At 35.0% G+C, this 19,217-nt stretch overlaps 2 protein-coding genes across 3 annotated transcripts in view; one reads left to right on the top strand and one right to left on the bottom strand.

Moving 5' to 3' along the window:
* Positions 1–568: 568 nt before the first annotated feature.
* Positions 569–17,590, bottom strand: Stoml2 (stomatin like 2). The gene is made up of 12 exons (XM_089240030.1): positions 17,455–17,590; positions 15,847–15,993; positions 15,397–15,525; positions 12,609–12,708; positions 9,923–9,981; positions 8,756–8,888; positions 8,257–8,313; positions 7,948–8,040; positions 7,344–7,442; positions 4,997–5,076; positions 2,281–2,409; positions 569–864 (listed from the first exon to the last, which is right to left on the bottom strand). Exons 1-12 carry the CDS (start codon positions 17,494–17,496, stop codon positions 637–639), a joined length of 1,296 nt encoding a protein of 431 aa, XP_089096156.1. The 5' UTR covers positions 17,497–17,590; the 3' UTR covers positions 569–636.
* Positions 17,591–17,830: 240 nt separating this feature from the next.
* Positions 17,831–19,217, top strand: part of LOC149079146 (NBAS subunit of NRZ tethering complex-like) — a 110,917-nt gene continuing 109,530 nt past the window's right edge. The window contains exon 1 of one of the 2 annotated variants that reach the window (XM_089240028.1): positions 17,831–17,941. In XM_089240028.1, the coding sequence (XP_089096154.1) occupies positions 17,864–17,941 (78 nt within the window). In that variant the 5' untranslated portion in view covers positions 17,831–17,863. The remainder of the gene's footprint in view (positions 17,942–19,217) is intronic. The other variant, XM_089240029.1, reaches the window with a different exon arrangement.

Genomic DNA, 19,217 nt, shown 5'->3' with positions numbered 1-19,217 from the left:
GAACACAATTTTTATATCAGTTCAAAATTTATATGTTTTAAACACTTTTTTGATTACTTTCTCTCTTTGGGTGTTTTCTTTGAAAAGGGGATTAACCAAATGTTCTTGACGTTTTGTATTCCACAGAAAATTTGTGCCAGTTAGATGAATTCCACAGAAAGGGGGGGGGGGGCACTAAAATAATAATCCTTTAACAATCTGTTTTAAACCCATTTTTTTTATGGCCAAATATTAATTTCCCCTTGTATAATAAAAGTATGCATTTCAAACCCCTGATTAACGGTTACCTCTCCCCCCCCCTTTTACCAACAAATTTTTTTGTCCCGCCAGTGTCCGCAAAAGAGTTTTACTGCATTATTGAAGGTTTAATTAGTACAGTACCATACTATTGCATAAGTACAGTTCAGTACCATATTTCTTGGCCTACCTATTGCTGCACTCACATTCTCAAAAACTCAGTTTGGAGGCTCATGGCACCCACACTAAAACTGATTAATCATATATTTTAGGATACCCTTCTTTATGGGTCACTTGAAAATCTGTCAACACATTTCAACAACAAAAAGTATTTTTAATCTTTTATTACAGTTTTTTTAATGATTAAAATTACATGTAACTAAACAAGACAATTGATAACTACTTCTTATCAATATTAATATTTTGACTAATGTCACTATTGGATTGAGATCTTGTCATAGATGAGACTGATTCTCCAGCACGGATCACTTTCTCCCGCTCTTCATCATCACTGATATATTCGGCCCAATCTTTCTCATGATCTCTATCGATCGCAGCGGTACTACTTTCCATCTCTGTTTCATGGACAGGAATTTTGGATGCCAGAGAGTTGTAGACAGCCATTGCCTAGAAAATGAAGGGACAAAATAGTACTGAGCATCACATAATACTGGGGCAGATGTCAATATAATATGTATGCAAAAATGTGAATATCTTTGTCACAAGGTAATCATAAATCGCTCACATGCTAGCAATTATAATTGTTTATTTGATCATTTTTTGTCACACAATTTTGTCGTAATTTTCTGCACTTCAGGGCACCGTTTAATGTCAAATCCAAACAGCCACACTCAATATGGTGGCAGACTTCTTGAAGAAGCTATGTGTTCTGTAGTGAGTTTATCATAGTTTCTGTTGTACCTCTGCATAAGATTCGTACTAAAACGAATCACGCATTGAACTCTTGAAATTTCTGCACATCTTATCACCTTATTGATAATTTGCTCTTCTCAATATTTATCTGTGGCATGCTCTCTGGTGGGTCATGTACAGTAGATAAGTCCAGCTCATAGATCAATATGGAGGAGGAAGGGAATAACCCTCCTTCTGTAAAAAAAAATTGTATAATACAGTACAGTCTTGCTAATCTGAGGTGAACGAGACTGAGACTAGCTCAAATTGGTGAACATTCGGATTATCCAAAGAGCAACATAAATTACTCTCAGAGGATAGTGGGGGAGCCTTCCTATACTGATTCAAAGTAAAAATATTTGCCATACTTTTCTGCACATAATCCAAGGCAGGGAGGGGGGGGGGTGTTGTAGTAAAAAACTAAGAAAATACAAGGACCATCCCTGGCTGTGGAGTCCCATCACTCTCCTACTTATGCAGTGGTTTTTTTTACATGGATAAATGGGCATTTTAATTGAAGTTAACATTAAAAATAAGCCTTATTTGATGAAATATAATTGCTTTTTTTCTCTTAGGTCTCACATATCTATACTTATTCTTACCACCTTTTTTAATTTGTTCAATGACTCACTGTACTTCTAAAACCAACAGTTACATTTTAAGAGAGCCTGACAGGAGCTTGGATAAGAAAATTTGTTTTACACAATGAATTTACTGTGGGGGGCAGGGTGGACTTAAGATGACCTCAGCCTAGGAATCAAGGCTCTTTCAGTGCAGTTCTTGTCAACACCCTTTCAAACTTAAATTACTCAAATTTGTAAGAAAAATAAAACAAACAGGCTCTTGTCAAAAAACAGAAAAGCGAAGTTTCAGAAGGAATTTAAAAAAATTCTAATACCTGTAATAATGACTCGACTTATGGAGACACTAATGATTTAAAGTATTAATTTGTCTCACCATGCAAATTTTATTCAATTAGATGTCTGAAGAATAAGGAAAAGAGTATCTAAAAAGAGTGAGGACAAGCATTTCAAGCAAAATAAAATTTAAAAAGAGGTAAAATGTATTGAGACCATGCTCTCATTCAAATACTTCATGATACACTGCATACTTCAAAAACATTTTCCTTACCTGAGCAACAATACCCGACACATCATTTGTATTAGATGGTAATATCAAGGTATTCGATGTTTTCGCCAGTTTACTGAAAGCAGCAACATACTGTTCGGCTATAAGCAGAGATGCTGCATTACTTCCATACTATTGGGGAAAAAAAAGAAAAACAGAAATGTGATTTACATTTCACACTGAAATTTTTTTTTTATCCATTTCACTGAAGAAAAAATTATTATGAAGCATCTAAAATACAGTCTACGGTACTTAATATAATCATATCAGGATTTTAAATTTATGATAAAAATAACCCACTGATAACTACATCTGAAAAAGTATCAATTGTAAATGTGATGATCATTATGTCTTGTGTTTAATAAAACAGCATATGGAAACAGGACACTATTCACCATTTTTCTTTCTCACATTACAGGTTTCAAAATGTCAAATCCTGTTTTTTTTTTCAATTCTTCTAACACAGGATTCCCTCCTCCCCTTTAAGCTAGCATCCCCTTATTTTCATTCAGAAATTGTGGAACTGGAATGGAACTGTCTAATGTGTATTACAAATAACGATACTTTAATGTGAAGTTATAATGTGAAGTGTGTTATGTTATGAGAGTCTTCCGGCTGAGGAATTGTGAATGTGGTTAGTTGAAAGAAACTGACCATGATCTGAAAAAAGGGAATATTGTTAACCTCACACATTCCTTCAATATAGGAAAGAAATTGCAAAAGCAGCTCCACACATGCATGGTGGAGGTCTGATTAGGACATTATGAACAGAGTATGGAAATTTTTGTCTCCAAAGAAAACTTCTAACTTCCTACATCAGTGTTTCTAAACCACCAGGCCCTAACATTAGTCAAACCGGGCCATAAAAGGGGCAAGTTGGAAACACATCCATTAATTATGTAACAATCAATCTTGTCAGAATGTTTTATTTAGTTGATTCTGAATGGCCCTTTGGTTGTGCATTGAGTGAATTGAGATGTCTGTACCGTATGTGTGATACTGAGTTGCCACCCCTCATTCACTTTAATGTGGGGGGGGGGGGGCTCATGTGAATAAAAGCACTTTTCTCTATAAAAAAAAATTCAATGTTAATCCATGAAGTTAATTTGGACTCAATGACCTTTGATGTTACATAAACACAGATTTTTGGTGTTCGTATTTTTTGCTTATAGTTCATTTGTTGTTTATTCATTGATGTTTAGTTACATCTGAGCAATTAGAAAAAAAAAGTAGTTAAGTGATATGAAAATATGCATTCTTAATGATTTGCAAGATTTGTTTTAATTAATAAGCAGTCAGTTAATTTTAATCAAAAAAATCTGATTTTTTTTAAAATTAAAAAAAAAAACAAACAATTTTTTCATATCCAGGGGAGGGGGGAAGGATAATAAAGTCTGGCAACTAATAAGAAGACTCCATATCCAGCAGATCAACACGTACATTTTAACAGAGCTCCACACTCAAGGATATTGGCAATGAAATATCCTAAGCAATGGAGTCATTCGGCAACTGGCATGCTAGTTGAATGCCAACATTTGTTGCGCAATCTCGTATAGCATTCCCCTCATACTTTCGTCAGTTGAGATTGTACAACAGGTGTCTGACAGTGAATTTTGTAACAAGATAAACAGTTATATTATATTAAACTTTTATTTTCCACAGAAATATTTCTGTTCTCTGATATGCAGCCCAACCCCAAATCCCTCTCGAATGGAATGTGTGTAAAATAAATATAGGGGAGTACAGCATACACACGTGCGCGTGTGAGAGTATACTGGAAAACCATGCACCCCTCCAAGATAAACAGTCATATTTTTTTTCTCAGTATGGTAGCACCAGAGTCAGCTCTTAAAAGGAAATAAAGCTTCTTCATGTTAAAAAACTAAAACTCCTTCCAAATATTGTAGATATTTACAACATGAATTTCACTTATCTTAATCAAGGATTATTAGCAGTCACTCATCAAGACTGACAGGCAAAAAGCTGATTTATTAATTCCAGGTAAGTCTCTTTTCTAATTACATGTAATACAAATAACCCGATTCCCATTGGCCATAATGAATAGTGTACGATGAATGTTATTTTCAATGTACGAATAATTTTCGTTTCTGTCATTTTCTCTACCTTTTCTTGTTGAAATAATAGTATAAGAGATGATAATTATTTATAATTATAATAAAATATCAATTTCATCTCTGCTACAATCGCTAAAAATTTGATTTTTTTCTCCTACCTCGGTTCATAATGTACAGGGAGGTAAGGAGGTGAACTAAACACTGCATCGTTTTTCCTCATTTTCTCGGGCTTTGAGATTTCTTTTAGTAGTACCATGTGAGAAAGAACGGGCAACTTGACTCGTCCAAGTCAACTCAACTCTCAAGTTTAGTCTACAGAGTATCCCCATGCAAGGAGGCCCTAATCAACTCATAGGGAAAAAATAAGTATGGCTCTTAGCTTCAAAATATGCAAAAACGAAAAAAAAAATAACTTATGACGAAAAAAAAATTGATAATGTGAACTGAGTCTTGATAAATATAAACAAATTTTTTTCTATGTTATGATATTAGTCTTCCATACTTCACCAAAGTGATAACAATACCCGATTGATAACACCATCTATGATTATAATAAGCCCCGTCGAAAGTAATAGACATTTATGCACAGGGTTAAAAAATACCAACTTTATGAAATAAACATAGTTACAAAGAGGAAAACACACCCTCTTTTGCAGTGAAGCTGCAACCATATTCAAAGATTTTGCTCTGGCTTCAGCTTTTGCAAGTGTTGCTTGGGCTTCACCTGAAAAAAAAAATACATAGAACAGTTCAATACTACTACCTTAATCATATTTGCATGCACCTTATAAATATTCCCATAGAGCAGTGATTCTTAAACTTTTTCCATCCCGCACCCCCAACAGATTATACATAAAGAATTACGAGAACCGAGTCAGGAATGTGCATTTCGATTTGAAGTTTCAAATAGAAGTTATGTTTTCTACAAAAAAAGGAGAATTTGAATATTAACCCAAAGCTCTGCTCTAGCAAGCAGGAACATAAGTCAGATCACCTGATGGACATTATATTGAGTCTACAATGGTGATATGAAGTAGAAAATTGCAGACTATAACAATATTCCTGAAATATCTACAGGAAGATTGCCATACAAATATAACTTGCAGCTAGAAACAGTTTCCACTTTCACCTCTCCCCAAGTGCTAATGCTCCATTTATGGCACATCATAGAAAACAAATGAGTTTTTTTTTTTTTTTTGAAATTTTAAATTGGCTCCATGAATAAGCATTTAAAAAACGCAGAATCCCAAATTTTAGAACAAAAAAGTAACTCAGTTGATAGTTTGGCATTTAAATGGTTCATTAATTTTTATGAATTCTTTAACACATTATTATTAAGTTACATCTTCACCCACATCATGTTCATGTTGTTCAGGAATTGAAAGCGCCTGATCAGCTTAAGCGGTTACATTACTGTTGGTGGCTCAGGTCATTTATTGACACTAATGGAGTAAGAAAACTTGATTATGTGTTTTTTATGGATGAAGCTTGGTTTCATCTTTCTGAAAATGTCAATAGCCAAAATACGTGAATTTGGAGTACAGAAAAGTCCACTGACTGCAGTGATTAAAAATTTGTGTTTGGTGTACTGTGTAATGTTGAAAGATAGTGGGGCCCAATATTTTTCGAACAGACAATGGATAGAACTATTTATATTGACATAATCAAGCAATTCACCATGTTACTGGAAGAGGATGAGCACTTTTGCTGGTTTCAGCAGCATGGAGCAACCTGCCACACATCAAATGAGATAATGCCATTTCACACTGGGTTTTTTGCTGACTGCCTCATTTCAAAAGGACTCTGGCTTCCACGTTTCCCTGATTTGTCACGACCAGATTTCTTTCTGGGGGGTCATCTAAAGGCATATGTTTATGTGAATAATCCCCCCCACACTAATAATGGACTCAAAGTAAACACTGAGAATGAGGTTAGAAAGTTTTCATACATTGAAAAAAAGTGCCTTAAAATCTGGGAAAATGTATTCCTGCATGCATCTAAAAAAAGGATCACATTTTGAACATATAAAGTGACAATGTTAAATTTTTTTTTTTGTTTCTCTGAATATACCCATTTTTAATCTGGGACCCCTACACCTCCAGTAATGTAGACAAACTTGAATCAATCCAAAATAAATTCACACCATTTGCTCCCGACTGCTAGTCGTCTTTCATTTCCGTGTCCGAACTTAAAAACGAACTTCATCTCCTCCCTCTCTCTACTCTGTCTCATTTCTCGATTACATTGTTTTATAAAATTTTCTATGGTTAATTCAACATAGATACTTCTGGTATCTTAGCCAAACCATCCTACATCTCTCAAAGACTCGATCATTCTCTTAAAATAAAACCTATTTTCGCTTCCACTGACTGCTTTAAATACAGCTTCTTTCCTCATAGCACTGGTGAATGGAACAAACTCCCAAGCTCTATTGTTGAATCTCCCACTATCACCAGTTTTTTGTCTAATATCAAACAATATCTTTGTCATTTTCAATCGCATCCTCTTGTATAGGCCCCAGGGCCAACAATATTGTATAAATAAATAAATTTTATGTTTGTAGTTTTATTCATTTTAACATTTCTTTAAATATTTTTACTCCAGTTGCATGACTTTCTGATCACTCTGTATTTTGTATATTAAAAAATGATTTTTTTTCAATTGAAAATGCAATGAGCACAAAATTTTTTTAATACAGTTGGCACTCGATACTATGACCCCCTTCATCACATTGAAAATGGACATTATATTGAGAGGGTCATTATATTGAAAGTAAAACATACGTGATAGTCTTTCTATGTAAACATTTAAAACAATGGAATGGCCGCTATAACGTGGAGTCGTTATAACAAACGTCGACTGTAGTAGCATAAATATAAGAGAAGAGGAAGTGTTTACTCTGAGTTTAAACTAAGTTTACAGACGCATTATAATTAGGCTACATGGACAGAGTTCTACTGTATATATAATACGAGTATTATTTGAACTTACCTTGAGCTTTATTGATCTGTTCTGTTTTCTGGGCTTCAGAAGAAAGGATTCTAGCCCTTTTCTTTCCTTCAGCAACATTGATGTCAGCTTCCCTGATACCTTTAACACATTAAAATGAAAGTTTTAAGTGACTTAAATTTCAAATGTGATGTTCATTAAAAATTATACAGTTAAACCCTGATTCAATGAACAAGATAAAACTGATATTTTTATTCGTTAAATTGAGGGTAAATGTTATGTTGGGATGATATGAATTTAAATGGTCACCAGGGGTCTGTCTGTCCAGACTATTTTTATAGTATCCAATTTCTGTACAAAAATTTTCATTATTTTTGTGAAAAGGGTAATTAATTTTGTGAAAAATATGCCCCCCCCTGCTATATAGTACAAGCGAATATGTTAGAAAATAGAGAAATAATAAAGAAATTTAAAAAAAGAATATACGTGTGCACGCCATCTATGTGCCATTTCAAGAACTTTATATTAAAAAGAAAGAAAATTCAGATCATCACAGGATGATTTAGCTGGCTGCTGCGCTGATCATCATCTAATTAAATAGGTGTTTGTTACATCAGGGTCTGACTCTATCAGTTTGCAATATTACCTTCAGATTCCAATACTGCTGCTCGTTTTTTCCTCTCTGCTTCAACTTGCATCTGCATGGCCTCATTCACCCTTTCTGGAAGCTTGATGTCCCCTGAGAAATCAAGGAATGAACTTTAAAAAAAATCCAATACAGTCAACACTTGATTTTACGAACACGCTCTTTTTTACGAACTGGTCGCATGTCCAGAACAACATGCCATAGAGATAATGTTAAAATTCACTCTATTTTACCAACTCCCATTTTTAATAACTTTTTTTTTTTACGAACTCGTTTTTCTTCTGTTACTTTATCAAGAAGGAAACTTACTGATCTCATATCGAAGGCAATCTATACCCCATGCACCACTGGCTTTATTGATGGCCTCTGAATGAAGAAAAGAGAATCAAAATTAATTTTACAACCTAAATATTTACCGAAGAGATATATTTTATATGCAAGGGAATATTAGTATGGTGGCGACAAAAAAAAGAGTGATTATTTGCTTGTCAATAAGATTTGATTGAGCTGTTGCGAATTAATATTGACTAGATGCTTTTGAAGCACTAGTGGTTGGCATCATCGGGAGATGAAACCAACTGCATCAAAAAGAACACAACCAAAACTATTATAATATTCACTGCAGTCAGTCTCATCTTATATATCTTGCTGATACTAACTGCTTGTGTTGGAAAAATGTTGAGTTTACAGTCACACTCACTACTCCTTATTCCAAAAGAATCAATATTATAATCAATATTATTCATAACAGCCACAAAAATCTTATCAGCAACATAATATTTTTAAAAAATTGTTTATTTAATTTTACCAACTATAGCTATATTTAAAGATTCTCTTTCTCGAAAGACACTATCTAACGTGATTTTTCCTAGCTCAGATCTCATCGTAGTCTGTGCAAGTTGTGTTACTGCAAACTCTGGATCTTCTACCCCATAACTAGCCTATAAAAAAGATATAAATAAACAAAATATTTGAGCTCAATGCAAACAAGAAAGAAAAAACCCCAGCATCAACAATAAATGCAGTCTATGCTCGATTTTACAAACCTCTAGTTTATGAACTACACATTTTTATGAAATAATCTTCCAGTCGAAAATTTGCTATCAATGCAAAGATTTTTTACAGCTGGCTGATGCAAAGATGAATTTAGGAAAAACAAAGAAAATTCAACTGCCCTTGCGAGGAATCGAACCCATGTCCAATCATTTGCTGGGTGAGTGTCCTAGACTACTGGACTACAATGTCTAGTGGTCGGCATCTGATGGCAGCGTCAGCAATTGAGAGCTTTGGCCTGAGTTAGGTCTGACTGTCCATGTATAGTTCTGTTCAGCGCACACAAGCTCTAAGGAAAGATTGAAATTTGTTGCCTTTGTAGTCCAGGGCAACAACGTGGCAAGTGAGAGAACGTGGGTTCGATTCCCTGCAAGGGCAGTTGAATTTTCTTTCTTCCCTAAAATTCTAAATTTTTCCTCACATCAGCCAGCTGTTAAAACTTCTGTAATCTTCTGGTCTGAAATAATATACTATTCTTTAAAATGTCATGTGTATAAGTATTACTTAACATGTGAACACACCAACCCATACAGTCTGCTGAACTTGGTTTTCTGTGGTTTTCAACTTTCAACAAATGCGAGCCAGCTACTCATTTGAAAAGTCTCGCCACAGTAAGCACCAAACCCACAATGCATATACACATTCATATACACTACATGATGATTAGGAAGAATGATGACTGAAAAAAAACCATGGATATCGCTGCATACACAATGCTGTAGGTGCATCATATAATTCAGACACACTCCACCTTTTCTGGCTGGGACAGTAGTGAATTGCCACAATGGCAATAGACAAGGGTTGTGGATGGTTTGAAAAAAAGATCAACAGAGTAGATACTTTACACTTTGATAAGTTAAGAAATTTTATTAAAAAAAACCCCATTAAAATCAAAATTTAGACTCATTAGTGAAACACAAACCTTGTATGGGTTTACCACTCTGAGATAAAGTACACCATCAATACTTAGAGTCACGTTATCTGTAAAAAAGAAATTACATATATACATAGAACTATCAATTCATTAAGAATAGAATAAAAAAATTAAGCCAAGGCCTCTTTATACAAACTACAAACAAAAAATATATATGATATACAATAAAACCTCTCTTAACGGTCATCCGATACTGACAAAACACGAAAATTCAAGCATTTCCATCTTTATTTCAGAAAATGGAAGTCAGATGGCAGCATGAACACAAAACAAGCAACTCGACAACATAAATACGTCCGGGTCATACACTCAGAACACACATTCCGGCATGTGCTGATTCGTTAGAAATTCCGTAGAGGAATGCGTACAAGGTGTATGTTTGGTTAAGTAGTAGTGGTGATGGTGGTGATCACCCCTGTTTTGCGGTCAAATAAAAAATATCCCGGCAAATAGCCTATTTAAATAATGTATTTCAAACCCGTTTTTAAAGGCCACGCTCAGATAGGGTCAAGGATACCATTTTCAAATTCATTCCATAGGATTAAAACCCCTGTATATATACCAATAGTTGCAATTTTGATTTGAATTATGCTCACTAGATGGCAGCAAGAATTTAAATACTTGATCAACTTTTTTATATTTGGTAACTTTTGAATGAAATTTTGTCTTGAAGTATGTTAATGTTTGGAACCTCTGATCTCCATTAAGAATATGAAAAAATGTGCTCCTATGTTTCACATTATTCCTCGCTGTTTATTATGGTCAGGTCAAGCATAATCATTGCTCTGTAGCACTAAGAGAAACAATTGGTATATCAAATATAGTGAAAAATGTAAAATTGAAGTACATACTCTTGCAAATGAATTCAATGCATTGATTAAATGCATTTTCCTGTAAACGCAATGACGGGAAGTCATTGGATTTAGTCTCGCAGCTTAAAATACATTCTGAAGGAGTTGAAATACTCAGCGAAATCCATCAAACATCAAATGATGTTTTTTTTCCAAAAGATGTTAATTCGGTGTGTAAACTTTGTATAATATTTTGTTGTAATTTTAATTTTATATCTGTGCACGCAATAATTATGTAGTTTTATGACTTCAAGCGCATTTCACATAGTGTCAGAATTTCATTCATATTCAAATGAAAAATAATTTCGGCTACTGTTAATATTATATAATACAATTAATACAGGAACACTCCCCCCCCCCTGATACGGAGAATTTTTTTATTGCTAAGTGTCCACAACAAAAAGAGGTTTTACTGTAATTAAAAAGTGCAATACAGTAGAATCTCTTAATAACGGACACCATTGTCGTCTAACAAGGAGTCTGTTAATGAATAATAAAATTAATTAAAGCCTTTTGAAGTAATTAAACAAATGTTTATTATATATATAACAAGGTGTCTGCTAATGAAGAATACAATTATAGGAGGTTCTACTGTACATTGCAAATCTAGCAATACTTTGGATCTAGAGTAGGCAGACATCGAGGGGTGTCCCTGTTCAATGAAAAATTGTATGTATTATTGGCATAGGCAGAAAGCTAGACATTTACACGCCCCCCCCCCCTCATTCACTGAGAATGGTCTCAGTGATTTGCTCATAGATCACCGTAGCTGTCGTACTCTATGACAATGGCAGGGGAACCTGTACAAAATGAAACCATGTGAGACTGAAATAATACTCTGTACCAGGCAGGGTCTCTATTATACAGTGTTACAAAAAGAATCATCCAATTTGAAATGCATACATTACGAAAAATATTGAACAAATACACCTAAGATTAATTTTATATCGCATGACTAATCATAAAACTTTTTTACAAACTAAATTAAAGGTGCTCAATATATCCATCTTGGGATGCACTGCATATGTCTATGCAATAGTCAAATTCGTCCTAAACATTTGCGAGCATGTGAAACCCACTCCGAGTGGGTTTCTGTGAAATGTGTGCGAAACTCTGTTGGATGCGCTCCACATTTTTGTCTGAAATGCAGGGACAGCCAGGGGATTTCTCTTTACTCAGACAACTCTGTGTCTCGGAATAGTTCATACCATCGCCTAATGCTCTTGAGCAGTAGAAAGTTGAACACCAGGGTATTGTCGATGAAAAGCACGATGAACAGTTGTTACGGACTCAAACTTCATGAAGTTTAGAACACAAAACAATTTCTATTGTGCGGTCACCATCTTGACAAACACTGAAGTGGTGGCCGAATAAAGAGCGTTAGTGCTACCTCCACAAATGCATGAAACTAAAGATTTTCCTCTTTCTACCTATACATTATTCGATCAAAACGGATTAAAATCTGAATATGATGATTTCTTATAATCTGAATACTTATGATTTTTTTCAAATCAGATGATTCTTTTTGAAACACCCTGTACAATGATGCACATCAAAGCACTAATCACCTATGGAAATATCTTCAAGACAGGTTTCTATCTTCTACAGTATCCGTCTCACATAGATTTCACTGTATTAATAAATACAATATCTGCTTGCAACATATCAATAACATTTTGATTTTCAATTTATAAACAAAACTTCGCGCTATCTCAAATAGCAATAGCGCAAATATAAAATGTGAGAAACTTAAAATTCATGTTTATAATAGTGTATTTTAGGCTTAGGCACTTTGAAAAAGTACAGGTGAATTAAAACATTACCTAAACTAATCGCAGACTGCTTGGGTATATCAATTGCCAACTCTTTTAGACTCTGGACATACTTCACTTTATCTATCACTGGCATAAGAAAATTCAAACCCTGTGTGAAAAATTGTAACGAGTTATGAGAATTATGAAAAAAAATATAGTATTATGTGGTTAAAAAATGCAACAAATGGAATTGTGATTATATTTTTCTTGGAGAAGAAAATACTTAAAAACCAAAAAACAAAGAATGGATTAAATTGCAGAGCCTTCCATAAAGTGACAAATGAAAAGAAAACAGCATATTTTTTATTCTTATGAAGCTACACACAACAGCACACACTTAGGATAAAAAAAATTATCACTGTACCAAAAAAAAAAGATGAACAGCATACCTTTTGTTGAAATTAAAATGCATTAGAGAGAAAGATTTTCTATAATCCGATACTATGACTCTGGCCCATCTAGTAAACCAATTTTTTCAGGCAGGCTCTTTGCAAGTGTGGAGCATGCGAACATGTCACAGTGCACAAGAAAACATTAAATTTGAAGAACCTTATTAAGACCGAACTAGCTTAAATATATATTAAATAATTTTCATGTTAGATTGAAATTGGAGAAACAATAGTGATGCACATTCATTTTACCCTTTAAGTGATTTTTTTGAATTTCCCTGCTATGCATTATAATTGCCACAGTGGAAATCGTTAAACCCGTGAAATGCTACACCCGTTTTTAAGAATATTTTTTCCACTTTTGTGCAGATGATAGTGCTTTCCCCTCCAATTTGGGAATAACAGAAAAGACATCAGAGGGATATATAGCACAAAACATATTTTAAGATTGTTTTCATAGAATACAATATAAATAATGACATCAATGGAAAATATTGGGTTATAATTTAATCACAGCTGAAACAGACATTTTTCAGAATGTTATGGTATAAACAATAAATAAATAAGTAAAAAGAGTATATATGTATGTATTTTTATGAGCATATATGTATTAACATGTGTATGTATGTCTATATATGAATAGTATTGTGAAATGAAAAGGTATATTTATTCCATAGACTCATTATTTTAATAAGAAATATAATTAAACAATTTCAGATCTGATAATTCTAACTTTTACAGTGCATAAATTTTTGAAATGTTCATATCTTATTACATAACATTAACATAGCATACGGTACTTGGAAAATGGTGGCAAAATATTTATAATAATTTAATTCATAGGGCTGCCTGGAAGGATATTATGTCCCTTGGGGCCCAATATGACTTGTTTTCATGCCTTGTCCTTTCTATGTTTTTTTTTTTTTTTTTTGTCTTTTATATGTATTTAGCTTACCCCAGAAGTAGTAAATTCTAACACAATTGACGCGTTTAAAAAGAAATACGATAAACATATTGGGGTAAATCACAAAGCTATCCATACTTAGAATAACACAAGCATAAGTATTCTTTATGGGCATTGTATAATATTTTATCATGTATATGTATTGTTTTTAATTGCATTTTTAATTGGGTCACTGTATTTTGGAAATATATGAAATCCATATCTGTTATGGGCATCTTTTTCTCAGCCACCTCGTTGGGCATTTTGCCCGTTGTGGCGTTATATTTGTATTTTGCATTCGTTTTTGCAAAAAAAAAAAAAAAAAGAACCCCCTCCTATGGCCTTTTCTAGTATTTATGCAGCAAGCTTATTGCTATACTAGTCCGAACGGAAGGGGGAAAAAAACAGTCACTCTTCTTCTGTTACCAAACTTTAAACAAAGGCTGACTCTGCCCATTGGCAGTTGATCTGACAGGTTGGGGGGGGGGGGGAAATGGGAAACATGTTTTACAGTGAAAAAAAAATACTAAACAGTATCTGGGCTTGGCATTGCTGAAATACAAGGCATAAAGAAAGGCGAGATATCTTGGAATTGTTGCTGAGAGGGTTAATATGAACATGGAAATGCTGATATCTGTTTAACCCTTACAATGGCTATCCAAATGTATAATGCATAATCCAAAATCCTTATCTTGTAAAACTTGATCTGCTTTATTTCGGCCATCCCGAAATATCTCAGGTTCTTAACACGCTGTTATTTCCAATGTGGCAGTTATGATGTGGACCAGGAAAATTTGAAAACTCTGTGAAGGGTTAAGATAAAATGGAAATTGTGTGTGGCAATCATACCAAAAGAATCAACTTCAGAAATTATAGAGTCGTTTTATATGCCTAATAATGATGCCTTTGAGGTAGCTAGATTTAACACTTTACAACTTTGTAATTGACATTCATTTTTTACTTTGAAAAGGATGGTTTACAAGACCATAAATAACAGAACTATTCCTGATCTGAACATGGTCACTACGGCAATAAAACTTGTGGGGCAGAAGATTGTGGAGATATGGTCACCATAAGTTTGTACATAGGCCGGAAAGAAAAAGGCATGGGCTCAGAATATGCATTGATTACCCCCTACTTCTTGAAGAACCAGTGTAATCACAGTGAGAAGTAGTGTTTCCCAAAGTGGGCAATAGAGTGGTCCAGGAGAGGGTGATAGAAGCAACGGGTATAACATAGCATTCTATGGGCTCGCCTGAGTTGGGGGGGGGGGGGGCAACGAGAGAAAAAAAATTCTCAAGAACGGGACGATGGAACAAAAAGTTTGAGAAATTATGGTGTAAAGCTTAATATTGTTACCGATTTTAATGTGAAAACTTATGAGTCTTAATGCATAAAAAATTAAGTTTAGGAAAGAGGAGTTAACTTCAAGTTAACATAATATCCAAATTTTCTAGTCTCTCACCGGTTCCAATATCCTGTGGAACTTTCCCATTCTTTCAACAACCCACGCTTCTTGTTGTGGAACAAACATGATGATTGTATTAATGGGACTTGAATGAGCATACCGGACATTTGCTACTTGATATTTAGGCTGTAAAATAAAAAAAAAATATTCATCAATATGTACTCGAAAAAGTTTCCCAAATACATAGTGTAACACATAAAAGCAAAATATTCTATATATCAATAATAAAATACAATATTGTAGACTCTCTATAATTCAGCGTCTTTAGATGGATTTTTTAGTAGAGGAAAACATGTTACCCCATGTCTGTATGAAAAGTTACAATTATTTAGATGGTCTTTTTAATAAGCTTCCAGTAATTCTTTGATTTCAAGAATTTAGCACACCCTGGTCTGATATGTGCTGGATTAGCGAGAGTCTAATGTACTTCAACACAAAATTCTTTACTTTGATTGCAACATGCTCTAATAAATTCCTGTGATTTCCCCCACATAGTGAATGTAAACTGCGACCTTGGTGAAACACTTTGATAAATGTTTTTGGCACTGGAGTAGAAGATTTCAATATCACAGCTTCATTGTGAAAAACCGGCCTCTGCAAAAGAAAAGGAAAACAAAGGTGAAAATAATACAAAGGTTTAGATAACTGGTTAATACAAAAATCAATTAAGGAAACAAAGTTCAATGAATATGTTCAAAGGGAAGGTGTACATTGCTCCTGCAACATTTTGTTTAGGACTGTTTTTGCCAGAAAAGCAGTCTTAAATAAAAGTACAGTCGAATCGTAATTCAACACCACCATCCATCCGAAAGAATTTTGACACTGTAACGAGTTTGGCATTAGATCAGATAATGGTTGAAATATCATTTCAGAAGAGCTCCATTAGGTAAATTCACGTGTTTATAATGGAATATTGTATCTTTTGTTATTAGTGTTGCTCCATGAATAAAAACAAATCTATTTCATATGCATTAATAACCTATTTTATTGTTCCTCTTTACAACCCAGATTTCAAGATGAGCACAGCTGTTACAAACAAAGTGCTACAATAAGTATTTTTTTACAATGGCCAGCTGCAATAGATAAAATGAGCTATTTTAAAGTGCACATGCCGCATAAACATTACAAAATATAAAAGTAGATAGATTAAATCAGTAATTCTCAAAGCATATGTCATGACTCCTAGGGACATCACCAAGCTATGCCAGGGGTATTGCGAGCATATTAATGCATTTCCATTCAAGGGTGTTGAAATAGTTTTTTATTCTGAGGAGCCGTGAATAAACATTGACTACTACTGAGCCATGCATGTGCTTCGTCCACATTTCTCTGTCAGAATTTCTAACAAATTGGTACATGTTGGAATGCACATTAACAAAGTATTATGAACCTAAAGTTTGAAGTTTGTTACAGTATAACGCTTGTTATGTGCAGCGCTGCCATGAATTTTTCCAACCATGAGTAAAGGGTAAATTTTAGACCTGTTGCTCTGTGTGGCGCAACTTCTTAAACAGGAGATTGACTCACCCCTAAAGTTAGAAACAATAAACATTGACTGAGGTAAGCGAGCCATGGATGTTTTAGAACCACTGGCTTAAATGGTGCGGTAGAAAAACGCCCAACAGCATGCCCTTGTTCACGTCCGACAGAATGCCTTCGTTTCACTTTTAGGGACTTCTTGTCATGATATCAAACGTTTCTCTCGCCAGCACACTGCCCTTTTCGGCACTGTGTTGGCGACTAAGGGTTCTCAAACTGTTTTCACTCGCGTCTCCTGTCCCTAATCAACGATTATCCGCGGCTCCCCTAAGCAGTCTAAACAAAAAAGTATTTTGTCGAGGCCACCGTTGCGGCACCCCTGACAAAGATTGGAGGCACACAGTTTGAGAACCCCAGAATTACATTATAGCTGTTACTTGAAATTATCAGCACCACAGCATAGTGCCATATTATCATTACTATGTTTAAAACCCTATATGCCCTGTCCAGTGTTTCCCAAAGTGGGCGATATCACTCCCCACGGGGGCGGCAAACCGGAAAGAACTAGGCTCTTACTCCAAGGTGTCTGAAGACCGCAGTTACATTCCTTGACAGCATGACTTTCGGTCCGAAAAAATAATGATGAAACTTCAACGTCCAGGAGGTAAACAAACTTCATGAGATGTTACCCGAAGGGATGAAGGAGGAAGTTAATAACACAGTGTTTTGAGGCACGCCGGCTTTTAAATACCTCAAAAGGAAAAAAAAAAACTATTAAATTTTTCAAAAAAAGGGAATTTTATAAACGTTAAAACAATTTCTTAGTCTGATTTAAAAGTTTTATGGCACTAATTATTTTTTCTTAGCGAATTTACATTTCATGATTACTTTTGCTGACTTGACTGGACTTGACATAGTAAGAGCACTATATTGACTCTCCTCTCGTTTTGAACCGAACTGGCGTTGTTTACGTTTCAACGCAACCATGGAAGATGAAACGACCGAAAACATTTTATACGAGCTGCTCATTCACGCTGAATGGACCCAAGATCCAGAGATATTGGTACAAATATAATTTTTTATGTTATATTTTATGTGCTTGTCATTTCTACTGCCTTGGATCTAATTTATTGTACATAAATTATTTTTTGGATCACCGCATTGTAAACCAGGGTTTTCTTAACCTATGGGTCTCGAGGGCTTCCAAGATGGGTCGTTCAAATCCATTAACAACCAGGGCTCTTGAGCCATGGGTTAAGACCTAAACTTGATTCGCACGGGTTTCCAAGATGGGTCGTTCAAATCCATTAACAACCAGGGCTCTTGAGCCATGGGTTAAGACCTAAACTTGATTCGCACAGGCTTCCAAGATGGGTCGTTCAAATCCATTAACAACCAGGGCTCTTGAGCCATGGGTTAAGACCTAAACTTGATTCGCACGGGTTTCCAAGATGGGTCGTTCAAATCCATTAACAACCAGGGCTCTTGAGCCATGGGTTAAGACCTAAACTTGATTCGCACAGGCTTCCAAGATGGGTCGTTCAAATCCATTAACAACCAGGGCTCTTGAGCCATGAGTTAAGACCTAAACTTGATTCGCACGGGTTTCCAAGATGGGTCGTTCAAATCCATTATCAACCAGGGCTCTTGAGCCATGGGTTAAGACCTAAACTTGATTCGCACGGGCTTCCAAGATGAGTCATACAAGTCCACACATTGCCAAGGATTTTAGAGTTATGGGTCTTTTCGGAGATGGGTTGTACAAAAACAATCACAGCCAGGAACTCTTGCGCTATGGGCAGGGCCGGCGTCAGGCATGAGGTAACAACCTAGGACTGCATTTTTTTTATCATGGAATTGTTATAATCGGGTAAAAATCAGCTGTTCCTGAAAAAAAAGGCTCTTTTGATGTATAAAAATCAGCGAGAGTGACTTTTACCCCATCATAAAAAATCCATCATCATAAAAAAAACTGTCCTAGGTTGCTGCCTGTTCTAGGTTGTCACCTCACGCCGTCTCTGCCCATAGCGCAACAGTTCCTGGCTGTGATTGTTTTTGTACAACCATGTCTGAAAAGGGAACAGCTTCGATATACGGTCCTCCTTGGCGATTTTTGGTGACTTTTTTTTTGGCTTTTTTCGAAAATTCATAGACAGCCTCCGGACTGTTCAGAAATTGACCAATCCACATTACGAAGAGTTTCTGAGCGAAATTTTCCGAACCACAGAAAAAACAAAACAAATATCAAAAAACTTATCACAGAGTTTTCAATATCATGATGAGCTTAGTGATCGGTCAAAGGGGTTTGACTAAGGGTCTTAATGCTTTGTGTTCCACGA

Source organism: Pholcus phalangioides, unplaced genomic scaffold (assembly GCF_987345545.1).
Source record: "Pholcus phalangioides strain wild (caught in Gottingen) unplaced genomic scaffold, Ppha-v1.0 ptg000012l_1, whole genome shotgun sequence".
Lineage (NCBI taxonomy): Eukaryota > Metazoa > Arthropoda > Arachnida > Araneae > Pholcidae > Pholcus > Pholcus phalangioides.
Note: the sequence above shows the minus strand (reverse complement) of the source record. Positions and strands in the feature narration are given on the sequence as shown.